The 23,196-nt window shown below is 38.4% G+C and overlaps 1 protein-coding gene across 2 annotated transcripts in view; it reads right to left on the bottom strand.

The window, feature by feature from the left end:
* GMDS (GDP-mannose 4,6-dehydratase) overlaps positions 1-23,196 on the bottom strand; it is a 550,007-nt gene that overhangs the window by 323,030 nt on the left and 203,781 nt on the right. For both annotated transcript variants that reach the window (XM_050940197.1, XM_050940196.1), the window contains exons 5-6: positions 2,711-2,903; positions 1,794-1,898 (exon numbers count right to left, since the gene is read on the bottom strand). In XM_050940197.1, the coding sequence (XP_050796154.1) occupies positions 1,794-1,898; positions 2,711-2,903 (298 nt within the window). The remainder of the gene's footprint in view (positions 1-1,793; positions 1,899-2,710; positions 2,904-23,196) is intronic.

Genomic DNA, 23,196 nt, shown 5'->3' with positions numbered 1-23,196 from the left:
ACCCTTCCTCCTCTTAGAGGAGGCACCGTCCTCGAACCCAGAGCAATGTCATTTGAAGACAACAAAGGAGATTGTGCGGCTGGTCAACCAGCAGAGTCCCCCAGTGCCAAAGTGAGCTTAATGACCTGCTCCAAGAGGCACTGCTTTCAAGCACAAGCCCCTTACCACTTGCATTCTTCTCTTGAATGACTTGTAGAGGAAGCACCTTTCTTTAATGTGCCCTTCTCCCAGATACAGCAAATACCTCAGGTGGGAATCACTGTTGGGAAGAGCCACCCCACACATTGAACAATGCTTAAACCTTGGCAAGGGCACCACTTTTAGAGGAGCTAACTACCTAACTAAAAACTAAAACTAAACAAAAAGGTACTATTTAACCACACTAACAAACTGACAGAAATCAGAAGACAACCAGAAATCTCAGAAGACTGAGACTGAAAGTCTGAGGTAAAACACCACACAGAATGAACTAACCCTAGCCATAGGCGATAAGAAGGAACTGTGGGGGTCGGGGGGGGGGGTTCCATAGTGAAGCCACTCTTAGATAGCCAGGGAAGAGGCTAGGTCTACAGGCACGTGGATACTGCTAGGAAAAGTTCCCCAGCTTTAGTGCACTGGGCGCACACACATGTAAGTGAACTGCTCATCTGAAACCACTGAAAGAATAATGTGACTTTACTTTTCATTATAAGCATGCTGCAGGAAAAGGTTTCCGAAGTGAGAAGCTACTTTCATGTGTTAATTCAGCTTTCATTTACAGTGCATAGTTAAAGCTCTACTAGTTTACGATTAGTGGAAATTCATCAGTATAAGATGAGAAGGAATTAAACTAATTGTGGTTTATAACTTACCCTTAAAACAAATATTAATTGTTTATGATGCACGGAAAAGGGTGTATTAAATGGAACATAAGATCATTTGTATTCTGTTCCCTGGCATTGCTATCAAGGCTAACTGGAAACAAATAGAAAGGCATTGTAAAGCTATGTGTGAAGACCTTCACAGAAAATATTGCAGCTGGTTTACAATCTATATATTGCCATGCACACCAGCATAAATATATCTTATGAATTTAGAAATACTACTATTCCTACCTCTTATAGTATTTGTGTGCAAATGCAATGCCCAGCTGCCTGAAACTGTTAAGTGCATTGCCTATCCTAAAGAAAACCTTCCCCTTAAAAGGTCTGTTTTAGGCTTTAACATAATAACAGCCATACTGGGTCAGACCAAAGGTCCATCCAGCCTAGTGTCCTGTCTACTGACAGTGGCCAATGCCAGGTGCCCCAGAGGGAGTGAACCTAACAGGCAATGATCAAGTGATCTCTCTCCTGCCATCCATCTCCATCCTCTGACAAACAGAGGCTAGGGACACCATTCCTTACCCATCCTGGCTAATAGCCATTAATGGACTTAACCGCTATGAATTTATCTAGTTCTCTTTTAAATGCTGTTATATATATGTTACAGTTTCCATACCCATCCAGAGGAATAAGAAAGTTTACAGATGTTGTTTCAATCTGTGTAGGACACTGTTACATTGGTTCATATGAAGAGCACTACCTCCTATACCAAAAGAGCTAGAAATGGAAATTTAAGTTTGAAAATGAAAACTTGCACTGTGCAGACTCAATCTATCACAGGGGCCAACTAAACACATCAAGCAGGCAAAGTTTGACATCCCTGCTTCAGAACGCTGGTAAATTTAAATTAAACCTGTGGATATACTGCTTCATTTTTCCTGTTCAGATGTACAATAGGGTGGCAACAGAATTTTTCAAGGATTTTCTAACCTCTTCTGGGACTCTCATGATTGAAGAGAATGCCATTCACAGCAAAGAGATTGTAGGCCTCCCTGAAGTTCACCACAATCCAGTAGGCATACAGTTTGGCTGCTCCTACAAAAATAAATTTAAAATATTACATATACAATCACACACACACACACACACACACACACACACACAGTGAGAGAAATGCATTTATTTACAGAAAGATGAACTAGAGTTTGATTAATTCTCTCAGTGTGTCATATTTCACCATAAAAAAAAAGTCAGCCCAATAAACAGCAACTGAATGAGAAAACACTCCTTTCTGTAATGCCATAGTCCTGGCTAGGAAGTGTTAAGGCACCTTTCACTTGTTTTTCTATGCACACTCAAGCACAGCATTTTTTTTTTTACAATATAATTAACACAGTCAGAGCGCGTGAAATATGCCATTGTGGTGACCTCTGCTAATAAAAAAAGTTACTTTGGGGGAATAAAAGAAAATCTGGTGCCTTAACACTTAAATTGATTTGAAACTTTATCACTATAGTCTTCTATGCACATTGCTTTAATAAGTGTTTAAGTTAGTTCATGAGAGAGCTCTTGGGAAATTTTCATTTAGGCAACAAAAAATATGAAACCTTATCAATTCGGTGCTATCTTACACCTCTTCACTAAGAAGGAATCACCCCTCTCTCTCACCCGTTTAAAGAGTTCTCTGTTCCAGGTCTGAATGAACAAGGTTTGTGAAGTGAGATAGTAATTTCCAACCCTCAGGCAATGGCAGCAAATACTTTTTTATTTAGTAATTTATAAAGGTATGCTTCTGAACATGTCTAGTCACTTTTGTTCTATCTTTATTTTAATCTCATACCCAAATGACTTCAGCCCTGAGACATGAGGAACAGAGTGGGCGCAGGCACACACACACGAACACTCACCATATGGAGATCTGGGATAAAAAGGGGTAGTCTCCTTTTGTGGTATTTCTTGAACTTTCCCATAAAGTTCACTGGTTGAGGCTTGGTAGAACTTCACAGAGTTGATAAGGCCACAGGTCTTAACAGCATCAAGAAGCCGTAAAGTGCCAACTCCATCAACATCAGCAGTATATTCTGCTAGGTCAAAAGAAATCTTGGCAAAGGAAAGAGGAAGTAAAACAACGACAGAGATTTACTAAAGGCAACCACAAATGCAACAAGTATACACAACTGATTCACATTTATACCTTGCTAGCAACAGAACCAGCTATATAGGTTCAGGCTAATTTCAATTTTTAATTTAGAAAAATATCCAAAATGATTTTTAAAAATACACTGATAATCAAAAACAGACTTCTGCAATTTGACTACAAAACTAAAAAGCAAAAAGAAGCAAAAAAGTCTAAGAGACTGGAAATCTGCTACCAAAAGGCATTCCCATCCCTAGATTATTCCCACTATTCTCAGCAAATGGTGCAGATTTGTGATCCTTCCTTCTCCTTTAGTCCATGTTTTGACAAACAAACAGTGATGACATTTAAATTACTATTATTGGGTATCTGAACTATTACTCCATTGAAAAACAAGGTAGTTCACACTTTTCAGATATATAGTTTCAGGCTCTCTGCAGATTCAGGCAGAAAAAAAGGTCATTCATTTCACACTTTTAAGTGTTTTTTTTCCTGCAATCATAAGAACTAGAGATTTAGGGCTTGTCTGCATAGCAACTGGAACTAAAGTAACCAAGTCAAATGTAAGCAACATCTCTAATTACTTTGGTGCAAGCCTAATTTTTAATAACATAAATTATGGAGAGGAAATAAACAATTTTGTAACAAATTGATTTTAAAACATAGCAGCTGCTTGAAACTTTTCAGGGCTTTGAAAGGTAAAGGAATGTAAGTAGCATAAATAAATATATTTATCATGTCTCTCCAATTTATCACATGGATACCATCTTCAAATATATGAGGTGTATATATGAAATAAATTACAAAACACCCCTTGACTGCAATGGGGCCAGAATTTCCTGCATAATATATATTATTTCTACTGTATTCCCAGATGATAATTCTTGCTCATATGCAAGTCATAGCAGATTATCGTACATGTCAATTGTAAGTGTACCTCAGGTGAGCTCAGATGAGAACAAGTCTTTTCTAAAAAATATCCCAAATTACAAATTCTCTGTCCAAAATGAACACTGAGCCTATAGTAACAATACTAGAAACTGATCTCACTGGTCTATGCACAGACCAAATGCACAATGCAAGCTTTTCCCTATTCCTTGAGAATGACCTCAATCTTCACCTGAAAAAATCACTCTTGAGGGTGTGAGGTAATTCTGCCTCCATGTTTGCCCAGTCCAGAGTGTCTCTTGATCAGAAACTGACAGCTTTGTGTGCATTTGGTGTTTTTGTAATGTGGGCTATTGTTCACTAGGGACTGGGCTCAAACCACTAAACTCATTTCAATTAGGACTGCAGGTTAGACTAGAATGGCAGCCGTGAAAGTGAAAAATGTGTGCTTTATCAGCTAAACATTCCAACTCCAATAATGTATCCTAAGACACTTTACACAGCACAGGGGGAGTAATGGCTTGCATGTAAATAACTGGATAACTTCTTAATATGGGACATATTTTTTGTGACTTCATTCTGGCACTATAGAAGACAGAGCTTTATAAGAGAAAAACTGATTATGTAGACAGATTTGCAAATGAATCAGACCACAGAAAATTCAGGATTTGTCCAATATCAAATTATCTACCTTTCCTCTATACATACTGGCTCTATGAAGCCAAATAAAGATTACAGATAAAAAAAAAATCTAAGCCCTCTCCAAGTAAGAGCTTTCAAAGAAAAGAATCTACAGTGACTGGTCAACATTTAAAGTGCATCTAGATCGGTGGGTCTTAGTATACACCCATTTACCCCATTCATGAAGCAAAAAGGACAATGATTTGCAAAAACATATTGAACCTGCCTTCCTACCAAAATTTGGCTAAGACTGCAATCAAAATAAAGAAGAGAAGATAGAAGGATTAAGAGCTACTCCATCCCAAAAGGTCCTGGAAGATGAAGTGAGAACTCCTCGATCATTGGCAGAAGGTTAGAACCAAACACTGAGATCTACAATTCCTAAAAGAAAAACCTTAGGGCCAAAGTGCTGAGCACCCTCAGCTGCCATGGTGTTCAGCACCTTGCATGTTTGGTTCCAGAAAAATTTAAGAACTCTTATTCCTACTTATGTGCAAATAATTCAATCCTGCCAGGTTCTGAGTGCCTTCAGCTCCCACTGATTTCAATGTGAGAGCTCAGATGATCACAGGAAGACAGCTGTCAGGTTCCAGCAAATACTAGTAATCCAATGACAGTTCTAAATTTTCAAATATAAAATGGTACAAGATTTATCCATATTCTAATAAAATGTTTCCTAAAATCAAGTTGCATAGATGCATTAGTTGGAACACTTCTGATATCATGTGACCGAAAGGGACAAAATAACCATGGCAAGTCACATGATGACCCTCTTTTATATCCAACTCAATACAGATAATCAGTTTTATATAGTAGTTTGCTACATTTTGAATGTGTAATTTTTATTGTAATTGCCAGCTTCAATCTTTACAAAAGATCTGTATATTACAGGGCAATATTTCGAATATGATGTTTCCCAATTAATAGTTCAAAACCAAGCGCAGCAAGGTCTTTAATAAGATTTATGCTTACTGAAAGCTATCTAAATGAAAACATATGGGACTTTTACCCTCCAAAAGAACACATTCCCATCATATCTGTGATTACTGTAGACAGGCATACAGACTTACTGGTACTTGCTTCTGACCACTGTGTCATCAGTGATGGTCATTTATGAAAATATATGCTAACTTTGCATATAGGTTTAACTTTGTAAGATACTTCATTTCTGCTCTGTCACTAAGAACAATTAAAAGGATGGACTAGAAGCACAATAACATTTAGCATTTGAACAAAACCAACAGGTTAGAATGGTAACATTCTGAAACCACTCGTGGAACACAAATAATGTTCTGAAGTTTAATCTGTTTTCACAATTGTTTCTCCATAAGATATAGTTATTTATTAGAATACATGAATATGGTAAATGCTTAATGGTTTATTAAAGGATGGAAATGTAAAACAAAGGGAGAAAACAGGATAAGTTAAGTTTAAATGATGCATCTCTCATTACTGAAGTGAAACATAATGCTATTAGTAATACTGAGTTGAAAATCACTACACTGTTGAAGAGTTTATAGTACTTTATTCAATTTTACCAGAGTAAGAAATATTTCTCTTGGTGTCACAAAGCTTCCAGAAAGGTTTACCTGAGAAGCAAATCATAAGGAAAGGAAAGGAAGATTGCTGGTAAATGTTTCAAGGTTCAGAAGGAAGCCATAGTAGTTACTTTCTGTGGGTGTTCCTTCAAATCACTAGTTTGCTTTGAATAATCAAGTGTGTTTTCCATTGCCAATAAAAGCACTAGGATCACTTATACTATCTTAATAAACAAAAACTGTTCAACTCCTTAGGAATAGGCATTTAAGCATAACATTCCAGCTGCTAAATGTAACACAGAATATGAGTCAAACATTCCTATAAAGGCTTAATATACTGAAAAAAGCAAAATTATAAGGATTTCAACAAATGGAAAGATTTTTCACAAATCAGGGAGAAAAATATCTACCTCTCTAGAAAGCCTTCAAGGGACGGTATGAGAGAACATGACCAGATTCCTCTCAAGTTCTGAACCATTCAGAAGGTGATTGCAAATTTTAAAAGTTTTTCTCACCAGCATGCTTCCACAATAAAAAGCAGTAGGATGGAAGATTGCAAATAAAAGTACAATACAGTACTAGAAAAATCATAAATGAAAAGACAATGGACACCCATTTTGTCCTCCTAATAGTCACAACTAACACAAGAGAAATTCAGAATATTGTTCCAGCAAGAGAACTAGAGATGGGAATCAATAACAGGAGAGCTAATAAACAAACATTTGTATCAATCATGTCACCTTTTTCTGATTAAAAAAGAGTTACACCACCCTCACTCAAGCTGAGTAGTATCTTATTCCTGAAGCAGACATTTTGATATCAGGAGTAAGGTATTTCCCACCATCAATAAATGTGGCAGAATCAGATGAAAATGTAATTTGCCCAGCAAGGGAACAAGGAATTTGAATAATAAAGACACATTTCTGCTACCCACACTCTAAGGGAGTAGACCTCACTGGCACAAATAGTCCCATTAAAGTCAATGTGACACATAACATGAATACAAGTTTCAGAGTGGTAGCTGTGTTAGTCTGTATCAGCAGAAAGAACAAGGAATCCTTGTGGCACCTTAGAGTCTAATAAATTTATTTGGGCATAAAATTGGGTTTTAGCCCACAAAAGCTTATGCTCAAATTTGTTGGTTTCTAAGGTGCCACAAGGACTCCTCACTGTTTTAAAATGAGTAAGGGCTGCAGACTACAAGCGAAATCCTGATCCCGCAGAAGTCAATGGGAGTTTTGCCACTGACTTCAGAGGTGTCAGGCTTTCACCCTCAGGCCCGAACTGAGAAGATCACAGTCTAAGCTATCTGCTGTTTGGTGATCTTAAGTGCAAAGTACAATTACTACTCTATAAAAATAATAACCTATTGTAAACTACTATAAACATTACTTTAGGGCTCAGTTCACCCCTATGTGAGAAGCAGCAGCACAACTAATCTGGAACAGGCTTACACTAATCATATGAGGAAATACTTAAATTTAACCATATTCATTTTTATTTTTTTAAAAACACAAGTGCAAATTAGTTAGTAAACCAAGTTTAGTTGACTTATGGCTTCCTATCTCCAATCATATGCTGATCAGGCTGCCACTCACTGTTGCAGAAAACAAGGTGTTTTATGGCAGAAATGCATTTCTTAACCTGAAGAAAATGACAAGCAGAAAAAATAAGCATCCAACTCCTCTCCATCCTCATCCTCCAAATACACAAACAGTATTAGGGCCCTACATCAGTTTTTTGTTTGTTTGTTTGTTCTTCTGGGACACATTTAACCTTTATCCCCACTCAACTTCTCAGGGTTAATCTGCCAGTGGCAAAAAACTGTGAGGGGTTGTTTTTATTTTTAAAAAAAGAAGAGTAATTTCCTGGTAGTATTTTCCCCTAAGAATACATGAATCATGCAAGATTCTAGTCTAAGGGGTTAGCAACAAACCAATCTTTGTAGGTTGAATTGGAGAGTTAGAAAAAGCGAGGGTTCAAACCTCAGCTGAGACAAGTTTAGGTTCAATGCAGTTGGGGCCCGAGTTCTATTCTTTTCTATATAGGTTCTTATACCACCCTCATCATCCTAGTATCTAAACATCCTTCCAGTAATGCATTAGGCAATGTGACTAATACTGATTACACGTAGTTTGTTCTCCCTCTCATGCTCTTCCCAGAGAACTGTATGTGTAGCAGAATGTTTTGTTGATCAGAGGTGTGAGCATGCATGTGGATGTTAGAGATGGCAAGGTCAAAGAAACATGCCTGGCACTTGTAGTGAAAGGTGGTGAGGTTTGCAATAGTCCTTAGTTCCTGTGGGAATTAATTTCATAGTCTCAGAACAGCTCCAGAGAAATCCGACTCCCACACAGATGAGCTTTACCCGAATGGTAGAAAGTTCCATTGTCCCATAGGAGCAAAACTGTTGACTAAGATCTTCATCCCAAAGCTTTAGTCGATTTTTTACATACCATGGACCCAATCCATTGAGCACCTTGACAATAAGGACCATGTGTTTCAGTATTCTATGGAGGGCAGTACAGGGAGTGGAGGACAGAACTGATGTGCTCGCCGTACCCTATGTTGCTGAGGAGATATGTTGCAGTGCCCTGTATGAGCTGCAGTATCCTAAGCGCTGAAGGTTTTATGTCCAAGTGTATTGCATTGCTGTAGTCCAGATGAAAAGTGATGAAGGAAAAGTGATGAAGGTGTGGTGGCTCCTTTCTACACTCAGTAATTTGGTTGGCTGGTAGTTGAAAGAGTCTCTGACATAATTTAGAACAGCCTAAGGTGGCTTTTGAAGGTATGGGTGTCTGCAGCATGCTCAGTGCAGATGAAATGTTCAGAGGTTTTTAGCAGTATGCTCCTCTGTGTATGTTCAAATGGTGATTTTTTCATGGTTTATAACTTGGCCAATCTAGCCAAATTTTCATGGAGACAGTACAAGGCACCTCTCTGACTCCAAAACCATCCCCTCGACAAATTTTAAGCTCTTGCTCCAAACCTCTGAGGTGATAGAGGTCTTCAAAGAAACAGCAAGAAAAACGGGTTAGTATTGTTAAAACTACCTATTTTCCCCTTGCCTCTTTGGGTGCACTCTTTTTATTAAATCTTTAGCAGACAAAAATTCAACGTGAGGCAGAATAAGCATGGAAAAATTTAGCCTGAGAAGTTAAAGTCTGACAGTTATAAAAGCAAACTGAAAACAGGGGATTATAACTGGAACTGTCAGGCAACTTTAATAATAGAGGTTCTCTAAGAGAGCCCCCTGCATTACTGCAGGTGTATTTAGGAGCCTAGATCATCTCCTCCCCCACACACACACTCTTCACTGGTGTCTTTGAAGCAATCTATTGACAGAGATCTGACAGTTGAAAAAATGTGCTGTCTAGAAAAAGCCACTGACTGCCAGTTATTTTCAAGTTTCAACATTACTCTTCTTCACTAGAGTATTAGTTGCCTCTCAGAATTATTTTAAACAAAGGGTTCATTGGCTCTATAAAATATTTGAGTCATCTCAGAATATTTTTTTTAAGAAAAGCAGTAAATTGTGACTGTCAGCTTTTTATAATGTTTAAACTTAAACAAGCGGCATTATTTGAATAGGAAACAGTAGATAGTAGTCACTGAGATTGCAAGCTAAGGCCTGATCCTGTGAGCTAATTGTCACAGAGGGAGTTGAGAGATGCTCAGCATCAATCTGGAGGCACACATCTTTTCACAAGATCAGGTTCCACCTACCTTTGCCATTCATCATCTCTCCTCCTCAGAAGAGCTTCATATAATGGAATGTTCAGATCTGATAGCAATAAAATGCTGAAGAGGAGGAGGAAGAGGAGGAGGGATATCATAGAACATGAGATTCAGAATGACCATAAACCTTTGTCACAAAAATGTAACCTCCCCATTAGTTTTGCTTATCTTCCCATCCATTCATTATTAATTTGATGGAATTGGGAGTCGACAGGGTTATGTGATGCAAGGAATTTATCTTGTAGAACAATCTCCAACCAAGTGTTCAAAGAAGCTTGAGTTTCAAATTACAGAAAGGTTTTTTTAAAAAACTTAGGAAAAAAATGTTTTGGGGGAGTTTTTAAACCATTTTCTAACTGGATATTTAGAGCATATCTGTGTTTACCTTACACTGCTAAAACACAATAAGCATGTAGCAAAGCCAGGAAGGGTTTTGAAATGTTGTAACTTCAATGATTAGTGACACTATAATACTCTGAAAGTTTTCTTACACAGTGAAATCCAGCTGTGCCAGAAGCTTTAAACACTATTCAAAAAAGGCTAAAGGGGCAACTTGCAGAGTCACTAGAGAACATTAGAAAGGAAGATGTAAAAAGATAGCCAATTCATTTTACTTTATATGTGCCAGGGGAATAAAGGACCATGAATAAAACGTGAGAGGGAAAGAGTCATTTTGGAAATTTTCCTTCAACGTTTTTTAAAAAAACAACACACATCTCCATGAATAAAGGAATTGTTTTAAAAATGCTCATTAAAGTTAGAACCAGGCATTATTATAATATTTTTTTCTATCTCGTAGGGTATGACATTCTTCCACAATCCCTCCTGTGACCCCTGGATGCTTTCAAAACATGAAGCAAGAATGTTTTTATACATGAAATCATGAAAACTCCATCAAAATGCAGAAAACAAAAAAGTTTACTATACTATTTTTTTGGAGCCCTGCTACTGAAGGCAAGTTGGATTGTTGCTTTTAATTCAACTGAAGGATACAGGTTACCAATTCCATTCCTCTCTAAACAATCATCCCTTTAATCCACCTATTATGAAATAACCTAACAAAAATGCTCCCAAAGTGCTTGACTCAGTTTTTTTCATAAACTTCAAAAAGAGGTTAATCTCTTCTGTTTACTGGGAGATTTAAAAGCCATAAGATCATCTTTTCAAGAATATTTTTACACTGTAATCAACTGATTAGTCTATTGTGATAATAGTTTAATAATGGTCCAAAATTCACAATAAAGGGTTTAATATGGGGGTAAATACAGCAAAGCAGATTGCTGATTGTGTTTTCTGTAAGTTACTCAGGCAGAACAGTTTCCTTGATGTCCTATTTTAATATATACGGAAGACATTTGCATTGCAATGGGTTGGCAGAATCATTTCCTTATTCAGCCTGTTAGCGGTGTTGAAATTATGTTTGGAAATGCTGACAGTCGTAGCTTGTCAGTCCACCCCCCATATATAAGGAGGTGAGCATGGCTCACTGGGCTGGGGAAACAAGGGTGTGAGAGAGAATGTGAAGTGAAATGAAATGTAGCTCTCTTTACTTTAATAGTCCTACGCCAGCGTTTGTCCATAAATGCTCCAAACAAGAGGTTAGATTCTGGTTGGCCTCTCTGAGGATGTGCAAAGGTGGCAAAAGTGCCAGGAGAAATCCCCATTCCCTTTGTGCTCCTGCACAGGAGCTGGCCAGAATCCCAGTCGGAAGTGTAGTTCCTGCTTGCTCAAGATCCCCTCCATGAACAACCTCCCTGCCTCCCTCCCTCTCTCCAACAAAATTGCCAGACTTGGATTATATGTGGCATCCTCTTAAAGGACAGTACAACAGCTATGCTATCTGGAAGCTAAAATTTCTCCAGAGAGTGCAGTTACTGCACGGCCCCTCCAGACATCCTCTGCACACATACCTTTTCCAGGCCAAGTTTGCAGGTACTGCCAGAAGTTCTTTTTTAATCAGTGATCTATTTAAAGCAAAATTACATTTTTTTTTGTCACTGATCACTTAAGAAAATTACCGTTTGGGCTGCAATTTCTCATGCTTATTGACCTTGTTTTGGAAAGTTCAAAAAAGAGAGTCTATCCAACTGTTTCTCAGTTACACAACAAATGTGAAAAAAGTATTTCCTCCAATGAAAAATGGCTTTAAAAACAAATAAAATTCCATATTTTGCTTGTATGTAGCCTTGAATATAGATTCTTGCCCTTCTTGTGGATGAAGACATTTGGTTCAGAAACAAATAAAATGTACTGAACAGGTGCAGAATTTCTAGACCAGGTCATCTCTCAAATAGAAATCAACGAACATCTTCAATACTGGCATTTACAAATTAATAGAACTTGATGAAAACTGGAAACCATTTTCAAACAACACTTTTTGTGTGATTTTTCCTCCTCATTTCTGGGTGAAATTCCATTGACTAAAATTTTCTGACTAGCTCTCCAAATGACCTCTTGTTTTGTCATTTTTTAAAAAAAAAAACAATAAATCTGTACAGCAGTTGAGAGTCTAAAAAAATGACAGATATTAAAACTGGAAGATAACTGGCAGTGTTCCCCTGCCCCCAAATTTCAATGCGTCCTCAATTTTGTAAACCTACACTGAAGTATGATGCTCTGAAACCTTCCAGATGTTTTCTACTGAATGAACAGAAATGAGAGGAGGGTGAATTGGGCGATCTTTGAAATGGGGAGTCTTTTTATGTGCCCTGAAGTAACGTTACCCCTTGCACCCCTCACTGTGCATCAGCCATTACAATTTCACAACAAAAAGAAGTGTCTCCTATAAGAATTAATCCTTCTGTGCCTCTCTTCCCTGTCTCTAAAATGGGGATGATAGTGCTTCCCTACCTCATAGGGGTGTTGTGAGGTGTATATATACTATAGAAACAAGGGGACACATAAAGTAGCTTTGATAGACAGTCAGACCCTAAATACACTTGAGCCAATCATTAAATTTTAAAAATTAAGAATGGCTGGGCCTTGAGAGACCTCCCAGAGGGGGGAAAGGAAAGGAAAGGAAAGAAAAAAGGAGTTTCTAGAAATTATGAATCTGTTGTTTACCAGATTGTTGCTTACTCTCAAAAAACTATGAACAAAAAGCAGATCCTCTATTAATTCAATCTGCAGCCTTACAATAGCAGGGTACATGGGGGTGGGGGCATTGCTTGGGCATGGAGAAAGCTGTGTAGGGTACATACTGTATGGGTATGTCTACATTGGTATAAAAAGCTCATGGCTGGCCCGGGTCAGCTGACTCAGGTTTGTGGGGCTTGGGCACCAAGGCTGAAAAACTGGTATAGACATTCAGGCTCAAGTTACAGCTCAAACTCTGGTACCCTAAGGGGGTGAAAGGCCCTAGAGCTCAGGATCCAGCCTGAGCCCAAATGTCTGCCCTGCAATTTTTAGCCCCGCAGTCCAAGTCTCACAAGCCCGAGTCAGCTGACTCGGGCCAGGTCTTTTATCCCTGTGTAGATGTACCCTTAAGAGTTAGGCATGTTTTTATGCACCTAAGCAATGCCTCTCCATCTACACTGGTATTTATACCCATGCTAGGGAGCGCATGTAGTGTAGCATTATATAGCATTTTGTACATTCAGGCACAGCTCTCATTGACTTCATGTGCACCTGTGAATGCTCAGCACTTCTGTAAATCAGACCCCAGGGTCTCAAGTCAGACATCAAGAAAATGAAGAACACACAATTAGTTACCACCTCTGAAAAGCATGGTTTAAGTGACTTGCCCAGAAACTCTGTGGCAGAAGCACGGCTAGAATCCAGTTCTCCAGGGCACCAAGACCAGCCCTTCTTTTCCTGGCATTCCCTGATGCATTCACTACACATCTCTCAACTTCTGAAATGGATGAGGCAGGAGTCCTGCAGACAACATTCTCCTTCACTGCAGACCAATTCCTCCTCAGAGCAGACCCATTCTGTGCATGGAATGAGGCAATCTTAATTCTGACATTTCCTAACTTCTGAGTGCTAGACTTTGCAATCTAAATATTGCCCTTTTCATTTATTTTTTTTAAAGTAATTTCTAAGGCTTTCCAAAAGCAAACGGAAAAAACAGAAAGTCCATAATGTGGCACGATATTGGCATATGGGTCCCCAGAAGGTTTAGAACCTTTATATCTACCACACAGATCTCTGCAATTTGAGCTAATGGAATAAATATCAGCAATACAGGGGGTTGGGTGAGAGAGAAGCTTTTGAGCCACACAGAGTCCTTTTTCTCTCACCAACAGAAGTTGGGCCAATAAAAGATATTACCTCACCCACCTTCTCTCGCTAATATCCTGGGACCAGCATCGCTACAACTACACTGCATACAGCAGTACAGGCTGAAATCCTTGAGGTGAAACAGTAGCACTGGGGGTTTCACAGCCGAGCAATGGTGAGACTGGAATCTTGGATTCCATTCCACGCTCTGGAGAGGAGTGTGCTCTAGTGGGCACAGATTCTGCCCACTTTCTCAAGCTTGACCTCTTCTGCTCCTTCCCCCTAGACCTATCCCTTTCCCAGGTTTGCTTCTGTCCCATCTCTGAGTCATCATCCCAGTCACCTTCTCCCCAGTCCCAGTCACCACTCTTTAGGCCTCTCATCCCAGGCACAGTCTCCTTGCCAAACCAGTCCTAGCCTTCCCCTCTGGATACTCCATCATTGCCTCTGTTTTCTCACACATTCCCAGTACAAATCTCTTTGCCCAGCCATTCTCATTTTCTTCATCTCAGTTCCCCATCCAACCTGTCCCTCCCTCCCATCCCCATCTTCCAATCACAACTACACCTTCACCAACCCCACTGGCTCCTAATCCCAGGCTCTTCATTCAGTCTCAGTGTCACCCCCCAACTTGACTCCTTGACCAATCTTTTTGAACAGCTAGTCCAAACTCCCTTCCTCCCCACCACACTGTGACTCCTTTTCAGATCTGTTTTCCCTTCTATCCATCTTCTTCCTCTGTTCCACTAGTATGCAAACAAAGGCCACCTCCCTGTCCAATTTCAGATCCTTGTTCCAACACACTGAGGTGCTAGAGCATTGCACAAGGAAAAAGGTCACCAGAATTTATTAACATGGGCAAAAACATGTCCCTTCATTCCCCGCCCCCTCCACCCCCGATGTTGTTCTCAGAAACAGCTGAACTATTTTGGCTGAAATTTTTCCAAAAAAATTTAGCTTGAGACAGGCAGAAGTTTCACTCTGAGCTTTTAAAATTTGGCAAAGCAACTGAGAACATGATCTTGTAAATGCTGGGCAACTTTAATAACATGCAGTGCTACCAGCCCCACCTATAATGCACAGAGACAGACACAGTATTCTTATATTTGACAAGTTAATGAATAATTTTAAGCTTAAAATATTTTTAGCATCCTTTAATGGAGCAACTGCTTTGTTGGAGTGGAATAGTGAGCCTACGAAAGAGGCTTTCAGTGTTTTGGCAAAGGAAACAAACTTATTTAATGTTTCTGTGACTTGGTTTCCACATCTGTAAAATGGGGATAATAATCCTTACATGCCTTAAAGGGCAAGGTTTCATTCATTACTGCATGTAGGATGCTATAGAAGATATTTGCTATGAAAGACATTAACAAAGTGCACTGCACTCTTACAATCCTCATTGCTATCACTGCAGTTTCAATGTGATTATGCTCAAATGTAAAATGCTTACATTTTCTCCAGCTGTATACTTTCTGGAAGATGACTGCTGTTCTTTCTATGTGAAAGCGAGCACCTCTGTGAACTCAGTAGCAACCCCCTCACAAAATTCTCCATTTAATGAAATTATCTGACTCAGAGGGATGTGGGTCAGTAACCAGAAATCTGTAGGATGAACCAGATAATCCATGTGGGCTTGACAGGTATGGGGGCGAGGGAGGAGGACAGTTTTCAGGGATAAGACCCATTTGTTAAACACTTTTGTTTAATTTTTTTTGTAACTGAACAAGGATGACACCAGTTTCATAAAATAAATCAAAAAATGTCAGATCTGCAGCTGGCATCTGATTTGCCTTTAACAGGATTTTTTTAAGTTATTATTTTGAAAATTTAAGTTGCTCCACCACAATTCACACATAAGAAGATAGGCACTCATTTAAAAAGCTGTGTTTCAACTTTGACACTTGTGAGGTGTAACCTGAAATCACAGAAGAACATTATAAGGGATGTGTGTACTTCAACCAGTTTCATCCAGAGTCCCTTTTTCATCGATCACCATGTTCTAACAAACATTAAGGAAATAGGAATAATAGCTTCCTTTCATTTGAACATTAAGATACAGAATTCGGGAAACAGCTTGAGGTAGAAATGGTACGCCACTTATGTAGCTTTCAGAATAGTAACAAAAGACCATAACATTTTGGGGTTATTTCCCTCTAGTTTCGTGGATTAAAGAGATGAAAGAATTACTATATCGTTGAGCTGGGAGAGAAACAATTACTGGGTTACACAAAACTCCACTTTATATCCATGCAGTGTTTCTATACTTTTTTTTCATCATATAAATCTGTCAAGACTGAACTCTAAAGAATTGGCGGGCTCTGAGGAGGTACAGCCTTTCACCTCCCCGTCATTGGCTGAGGAGGATAGTGAGAAAAGACTTATGAAAAATGGAGGTCATATCCCTAATAGACAAGGAGTACATAGCATAAAAAATAAACATAACGGCATTAATTGCCCCATTAGCCCCTTGCCTTTCCCCCACCGATGGGAGTTGCAGCACACTTCACTAAAGACTGACTGGACATAGAAGGCTTCCCTATCTCCTCTTGAGTTGGGCCCTGCAAATTAGGAATGAGGCAGGGTGTGGGGGGCATTGCAGTCAAGCCTGCGTTGCGAGTGTGGTGAACGAATTCATTCTCCATGACAATCAGCATGGATGGCATCTTTCATAAGCAAGACGCATACACTTTTGAAGTTCTGTGTAAAAACATCTTTAAAAGCCTGTATAGCTTGGGCTCATACTATCCTGTTTCTACTGCATACAAGTATTTTGTTTTAATTAGTACTTTTCAATCATGCTTTTCTTTTTTTAATGAGGCAATGAACATATGAGTCAAGCAACATTAAAACCAAGAGCACATGCCAATAGCATTCTTATGTCACTGAAGGAGACAGGATGGCATGTTTTCATACACTTTCGCCTCCTAATTTTTTCATCTTTCCGCAAATGCTTGCAAGCCCATAGATCATAGTGTATTAAGCTTCTGTGTCCTTCCAACCAATGTTCACAAGAAGTTCACCAAGGCTAGAGTTTCCAGACACCGCCTATTAAGAGACAAATACTGAGCCCAAGGCACAAGTTGTGCATTTGTCATGCTAAGTTTGAATCCATCAAATAAACCAAGAGACCATCCTAAATAACCAGCAAATGCATAAAAGAGGCTACGGAAACTACCAAAAAGTTTATGCATTTGCACTGCAAGAGAAAGACTCCTACCGCAAATGTCCTTGTGACAGGTAATTGTACATAAGGTATATCTGCTGATTAGCAGTGGGGTATAAAGAAAAATGTGGGTTATTTTTCCCAGTCCAGAAATGCTGTTGTAATAATGTTGGCAGTCAGTTCTGAACAGGCCACACAATGCTATGTCCAGGCTCACCTCACATACAGCAAGTTTCATCAGTGTGAGCCACAATCCAGATGCAGGAATGTGGAGAGAAGTGAATTTTCCTCTGAATTAGTAGGGAGAAGAGGTGAAGCTGCCAAATCTTGGGGTTTGGTTTTGCAATGCCTGTCATCTTTTGATCCTGTATCAGAGGCAGGTTTTGCAGGAACTGAACTGCAGAAGCCTCATACATAGTGTTCAAAATGTAAAGATGGGATTTTAATGAAGCGTACAATAAATGACTAAATTATAAAACATTAGTGTCCCACAAACTCAGTAAGTAACTGTCTCAAGTTCCATTTTTATGGATTTCAGCATCAGTGATGTACTAAGAATGGCCTCAGTTTATACAGATTTAAACTAATGTACATTATATCTGCAATTGCAAACAAAATATTTGTTATGTTTAGGACAGTAAACACTTTCCCAAAACTGAAAGGATTTAAAAATTTCATAATGGCAAAGTAGGCTAAGGGACCATCCAACATTTTCTCCAAAGTACAAAGAGTACTCTGAGGGTGAGAGGTTTTATGGTAATGTACACTCTCTCTGCATTAAAATACCAAATGTGCCATTAGATAATTACCAATTTGTCTTGCCAATTTTTCTTTTTAAAGAAGGAGGAGAAAGAAAGGGAGGAAGTTGAATGGAAAAGTACTGCTTGTACTCTTGGGAATATTAGGGAAATAGTAAATAACCCCTTAACACATAGACTGATTTAAGAAATAAAGTAAGATCTGTGGGCAGATCCCTTGTGTGAATAAAACTCATCCATGGACACATAAGAGGTATGAAATTCATCAGAAGATCTCAGATCCCTCAGGAATGCAATTATCTAACGATGATCAAACCTTTTAGAGCGCCATTTTACTATCTGGTTGGAAATAAGAGGTGTGTTTCTGATAGTAAGAAAAACATGAGCTTGACAGTTTACATTACTGAACAGTGTATGTTTCCTCTTGTTAACTCAACCAAATAAGGTTCCCTGTCTCTTAGCCCACAACATGTCTTCTTTCAAATGGTTAGATTGCTCTTTTTATTCTAACAATTTATATAGACTAGAAGCAAATCAAGTATCTTGTCAGTATGATAATAAAATAATTAAAGATAAATAGCATCCAGTGAGACAGATCAGTCAAAGCGCAAACCATTTAAATATCTAAGAAATCAAGTTTTTCTGTAAGGGATTAATAGGGATTAATAGAAAGTAACATATTAAAATCCACTAAAAATCATCCTGTTAAGCAACATAGCAACTTCAGGCGAACTGTGTTATCCTCGAAGGCTGTCATGTCCCAATTCCCTGCCTCACATTTCCTCACATCTTTCAAAGAAAGTGTTCCTGAGAGCCCTGTAGTTTTCTGGCTTTTTACTTAAAGCCGTCTGTACTCCATTTAAAATGTCTATGTTCCTCCTAAAAATTGAGTGGATAATACTATAAAGTGTTACACTAAAAAAACTGATTAAATAGTGATAAGATTCTGATACATACCAGCTGTTCATCCAGCTGTTATCCATGCACAATTCTCATTTGCATGCATATGAGTTTAGCTGCATAAATCCCATTCATGTTAATGGTGAGTGCACAAAATTATAGCCAAGGAGACTAGTGGAGATACCCTATTTTTCCACATGGTAAATGCTTGTAAGGTTTAAATGGAAAACATTGACGGCACATGTAAAAGGATATAAAATACATCAGTCTAACAACATGCTACACACCCACTGACCATACATATATGCCACCTTTCATCCTGAAGGATGCCAAAACATTTTATACATTTTCTCTTACTTACACAGATTATATATATATATAATATATATATGTATATATAACTTATTTCACAACACTGTGGAAAAACATTTCAGCTCTTTACAAGCACATGACAAAACTATACAGTGTTTTAGGACCACAAGTGAATGATGATATATCCAGCCATGAGTTCTAATAAAACAACAGGCCAAAATGATACAGCCACCATAGCTCAATATCCTCATTTTTCTCAAAAAAATAACCCAAGCCACTGGTTCACATCAACAAGTTGTAATATCTTTGTTTAAAAATTACAACTTTTTACAAAGTTATGAAACATTTTTAATAATAATATATTAGCATACCACTCAGCACTTTAATGGTTGCCATCGTCCGAAAAAGTATAGCAAAATATCCCAAGAGGCAACATGTCTACCCATCCCCACCCCCAAAAGTCAGAAGACATCTGTTTTATTTTGATCAGTTAAGAATGATGAAACAAAAGTAATTAAAGAAAACAGGCATAAACTTCACTCAGGAGTGTACATTTTATTTGATATATTACAAGGTTTTCCAATTTATATTTTTATAGTAAAGTTTCTGAGCTACTTAAAACTATATTGTTGCAGTGGAAATTCTGCCCTGGCCTTAAACAAGAAGATTCTATAGAGCTTTCTTAATCCTATTTTAGGTCGTGCTCTGACTCCTAATTCCTACTGAGTCATTGAAGGATTTGCCATTAACTTAATGGAAGCTACACTTGAGCTATCACGCAATCCACAGCTATAATGCAATTGTTCTTGCATTTCCCTTTACTATTCCTCACTGTTATTTCATACGCCTGAACCAAGTCTGTCTGTTACTGCAGCTGAATTATGACAAATGATATTTCTTTCATTGTTACAGAATGAAAGTGCTTCTGCACTGCATATCTGATCAGGTAGGGACTGAAGTTTTAAAATTAAAAATTCATTTACATGACAATCAAACTAGAGTTCATAGCTTATCTGTTCACACCTCTAACAGAGAATAATGAGGCGTGTTCCACAAATTTAAAGATCAGCTGAAAGGTTTATACTCGCCAAGTCTGGGATACTGTTTTCTACTACATCAGTAAGAAGTAAAGTAATGGAAGGAGAAATTTGCTCTCTCTCCGCCGCCCCCCCCCCCCTTTTTTTTTAAGGGTGTGATGTTCAGCATAACAGAATCCTGAACTCAAATCTTGGAAGATACAAAGAGGAAGAACTGATTTTTAAACACCTGCCTTTTGTTTGAAACAGTATTAAAGTATTTGTAACTTGTCAGTTTGTCTGTGTACATTCTATTTCTGATTTTCAATATTAAATATATTTGTTAAATCAAGTTTTAAAAAATTGCAGAAATGAATTTTTGGTCACATTTAAGGACATTGTATTGACTGCATGGTAAAAGAGGTAAAAATCTAGACCTCCGTGACCACAAGGTGATCATTTTAAGGAAAACAGTGTTCCACAATAGCATAAAACGAATGTTTCTATTTTTTTATCCTGCTCTCTTAATGTCTCTGCTTCCATATAATAAACCATTTAAATTTATTTTAAAATTAGGGTCTGTTTTTTTTCCTATACAAAGGACCAAGTTCTATCAGCTTTATCAGTGGGACCATTCACAGTAAAGTATTACTAGTATGAGTAAGCATGGCAGAATCTGGCCCAATTTTTTTTAAATGTAATTTAACTTCATTGTCAGAAGATCTGATTTTTTTTAACCTATTGTGTCAAGACTGACCCACTAAAGATCAAGGTTAATAGTGTTCAGATTTTTCATTCTATTTAGATCTGCTCCTGTATTGATGCACGAATGGTCCACTGATATGAGAATAAATTTTCTGGTTTTATAACAAACTTTTCTAAACAAGTTTTATTAATCACGGCAGATTGTCAACCAGTCTCACTCTATTTAGCACATCACACAGATTTAAAGCACACTTTTACTCTACAGAATGACATAATGAGGTACCATGTTCCATGACTGCAGATCAGATATACTCAGTTTATCCAATATCCCAGCCCTGCAGACTCAATCAGGGATCTAAAATCAGGGATGTGTTCTTCCTTCTTCCACCTCCCCAGTAACAGAGGTTCTGCAAGCCAAATTAACCCTCTATTATACCTGTGCAAACCCACTGTTTTAAAATTGACCTGACACCTTTGCAACCACAATGTTTTCAATGGAATTGCACAGGAGTAATTAACTGGATATAGTAAAAAAAAAAAAATTCTGTTGATGAGCCATAAGAAGAAATCAACTTCAGCTCCCTCTCTCTGAGATCTGCAGGGCTAGCAGAAATAAACATTTTTCTTTTGTGTCACTGAAGTCAGCAGATGCATCTTTGAAAACACACAGGAAGCATATATGTTGAATAAGAAGTTGCATTTTTAAAGTGTCACTATTCACAACACAAACCCACTTTAAATGTCAACATTTATCACAATATGGTCAGGGGTGAAAGTAGTTTAAAAGGACTTACCGGTACGCCGGAGTCCCGAGCGGAACATGGCCTCAATGGGAAGAGGTGGGGCCTTTCAAAATTTAAAGGCCCTGGGGCTCCGGCTGTGGCTGGGAGCCCCAGGGCCTTTAAATCACCCTGGAGCTACCAGCTGCAGAGGCGACTGGGAGCCTCAGGGCTCAGGGGTGAATGAAAGGGCCCGGGGCTCTGGCTGCTGCTCCAGGGTGGCAGGGCTTGGGCTAGAGCTGGGCTAGCGGCGGCAGGGCTCTGGCGGTGATTTAAAGGGCCCGGGGCTCCCCGCAGCGGCTGAAGCCCTGGGCCCTTTAAATCAGTGGCGGAGAAACCGGCCCAGTCCAGCACGGCGTACTGGCTCTTGCCAGTATGCCATACCAGACCGCATCAGCTTACTTTCACCTTTGAATATGGTATATAAAAGATATCCTAATTATTGGGTGTGGTTAGGATAATAAATGATTGAGGTATCTCTGTTAATGTGCTTTGTTAACAATTGACCCTTTTTTAAAAACAGCGAAACTCGCTTAATGTTTAGAAGCCAAACAAATTAGCAATGTGTTCTTTAATTTTGATCTGAACTTTACAAGCATACATTTTCTTAACTAATCCATCATTCTGCAAGTTGCTCCTCACAGTTGGATTTCTGCACCTGTGCAGAGCCCCACTAAAGGATGGCAGCCTAAATTTGTAGGATTTAATTATTTTTAAAGAGAACCAAGGAATGTATTTTGAAAATAGCAATTAAAAAACAGTGACAAGGTAATAAGAAAGGGTATTAGTGTATACTCAGTTTGAGATAGTTTATATGTTTATGTAACTTTTTTTAAAATAGTAGAAATTAGTGAAGCCTGTAGCCATTAAGCCACATCTGGCAGATAATATTGGTTGGGCACAAAACCAGTACTATGTAAGGACAAAAAAATACCAACAAAGTCTCAGAAATGCTGCATTCAGTGCTTCTATGAAAAATAAGAAAACCTATATACATCAAATAAGTGCGTTGTTGAAATGGCATTAGACTACAAACAGCAGGATTTTGTTCTGAAATTTATGTAACTACAGTGTTTCAGTTGCATGTACTGAGGAAGCTTAATTACATTGTTGATTAATAAACTAGTAACTCTACAACACAAAGCCTAGGACAGGAGCCAACTCCTCAAAATTACAGCATACGCTGCAAAAAGTTGATAATAAAACTCTAAGAATAATGTAATGGGCATAAAAGGGGAAGCTCCATAATGATTTAACCTGTCCCCAACTCAAATGTTCATATTGCTTCATACAGTACCCACAAAAATATAACTATTGTTTCACACTAGTCTGTCTGGGCAGCCTATTACATTTTGGCTGTAGAAATGTCTGCTTTCAAATTTTAAACCCTCCAGGCAATTATCCTACTCTCAGACTAAACCTTCAGAGTACATTTCAAAAGATCTTACATCTAAACAGAGAATTCAACAATGATCAATGTGCAACAGGCCTCAGTGGCAATCAACTATTTACTGCCTTAACCTTTTAAGCATGCAGAATTGAAGTGCTCTAGAGTTG

The sequence above is a fragment of the Gopherus flavomarginatus genome, chromosome 2, assembly GCF_025201925.1.
Source record: "Gopherus flavomarginatus isolate rGopFla2 chromosome 2, rGopFla2.mat.asm, whole genome shotgun sequence".
NCBI lineage: Eukaryota > Metazoa > Chordata > Testudines > Testudinidae > Gopherus > Gopherus flavomarginatus.
The sequence above is the reverse complement of the archived record's forward strand: the minus strand, read 5'-3'. Positions and strand labels throughout refer to the sequence as shown.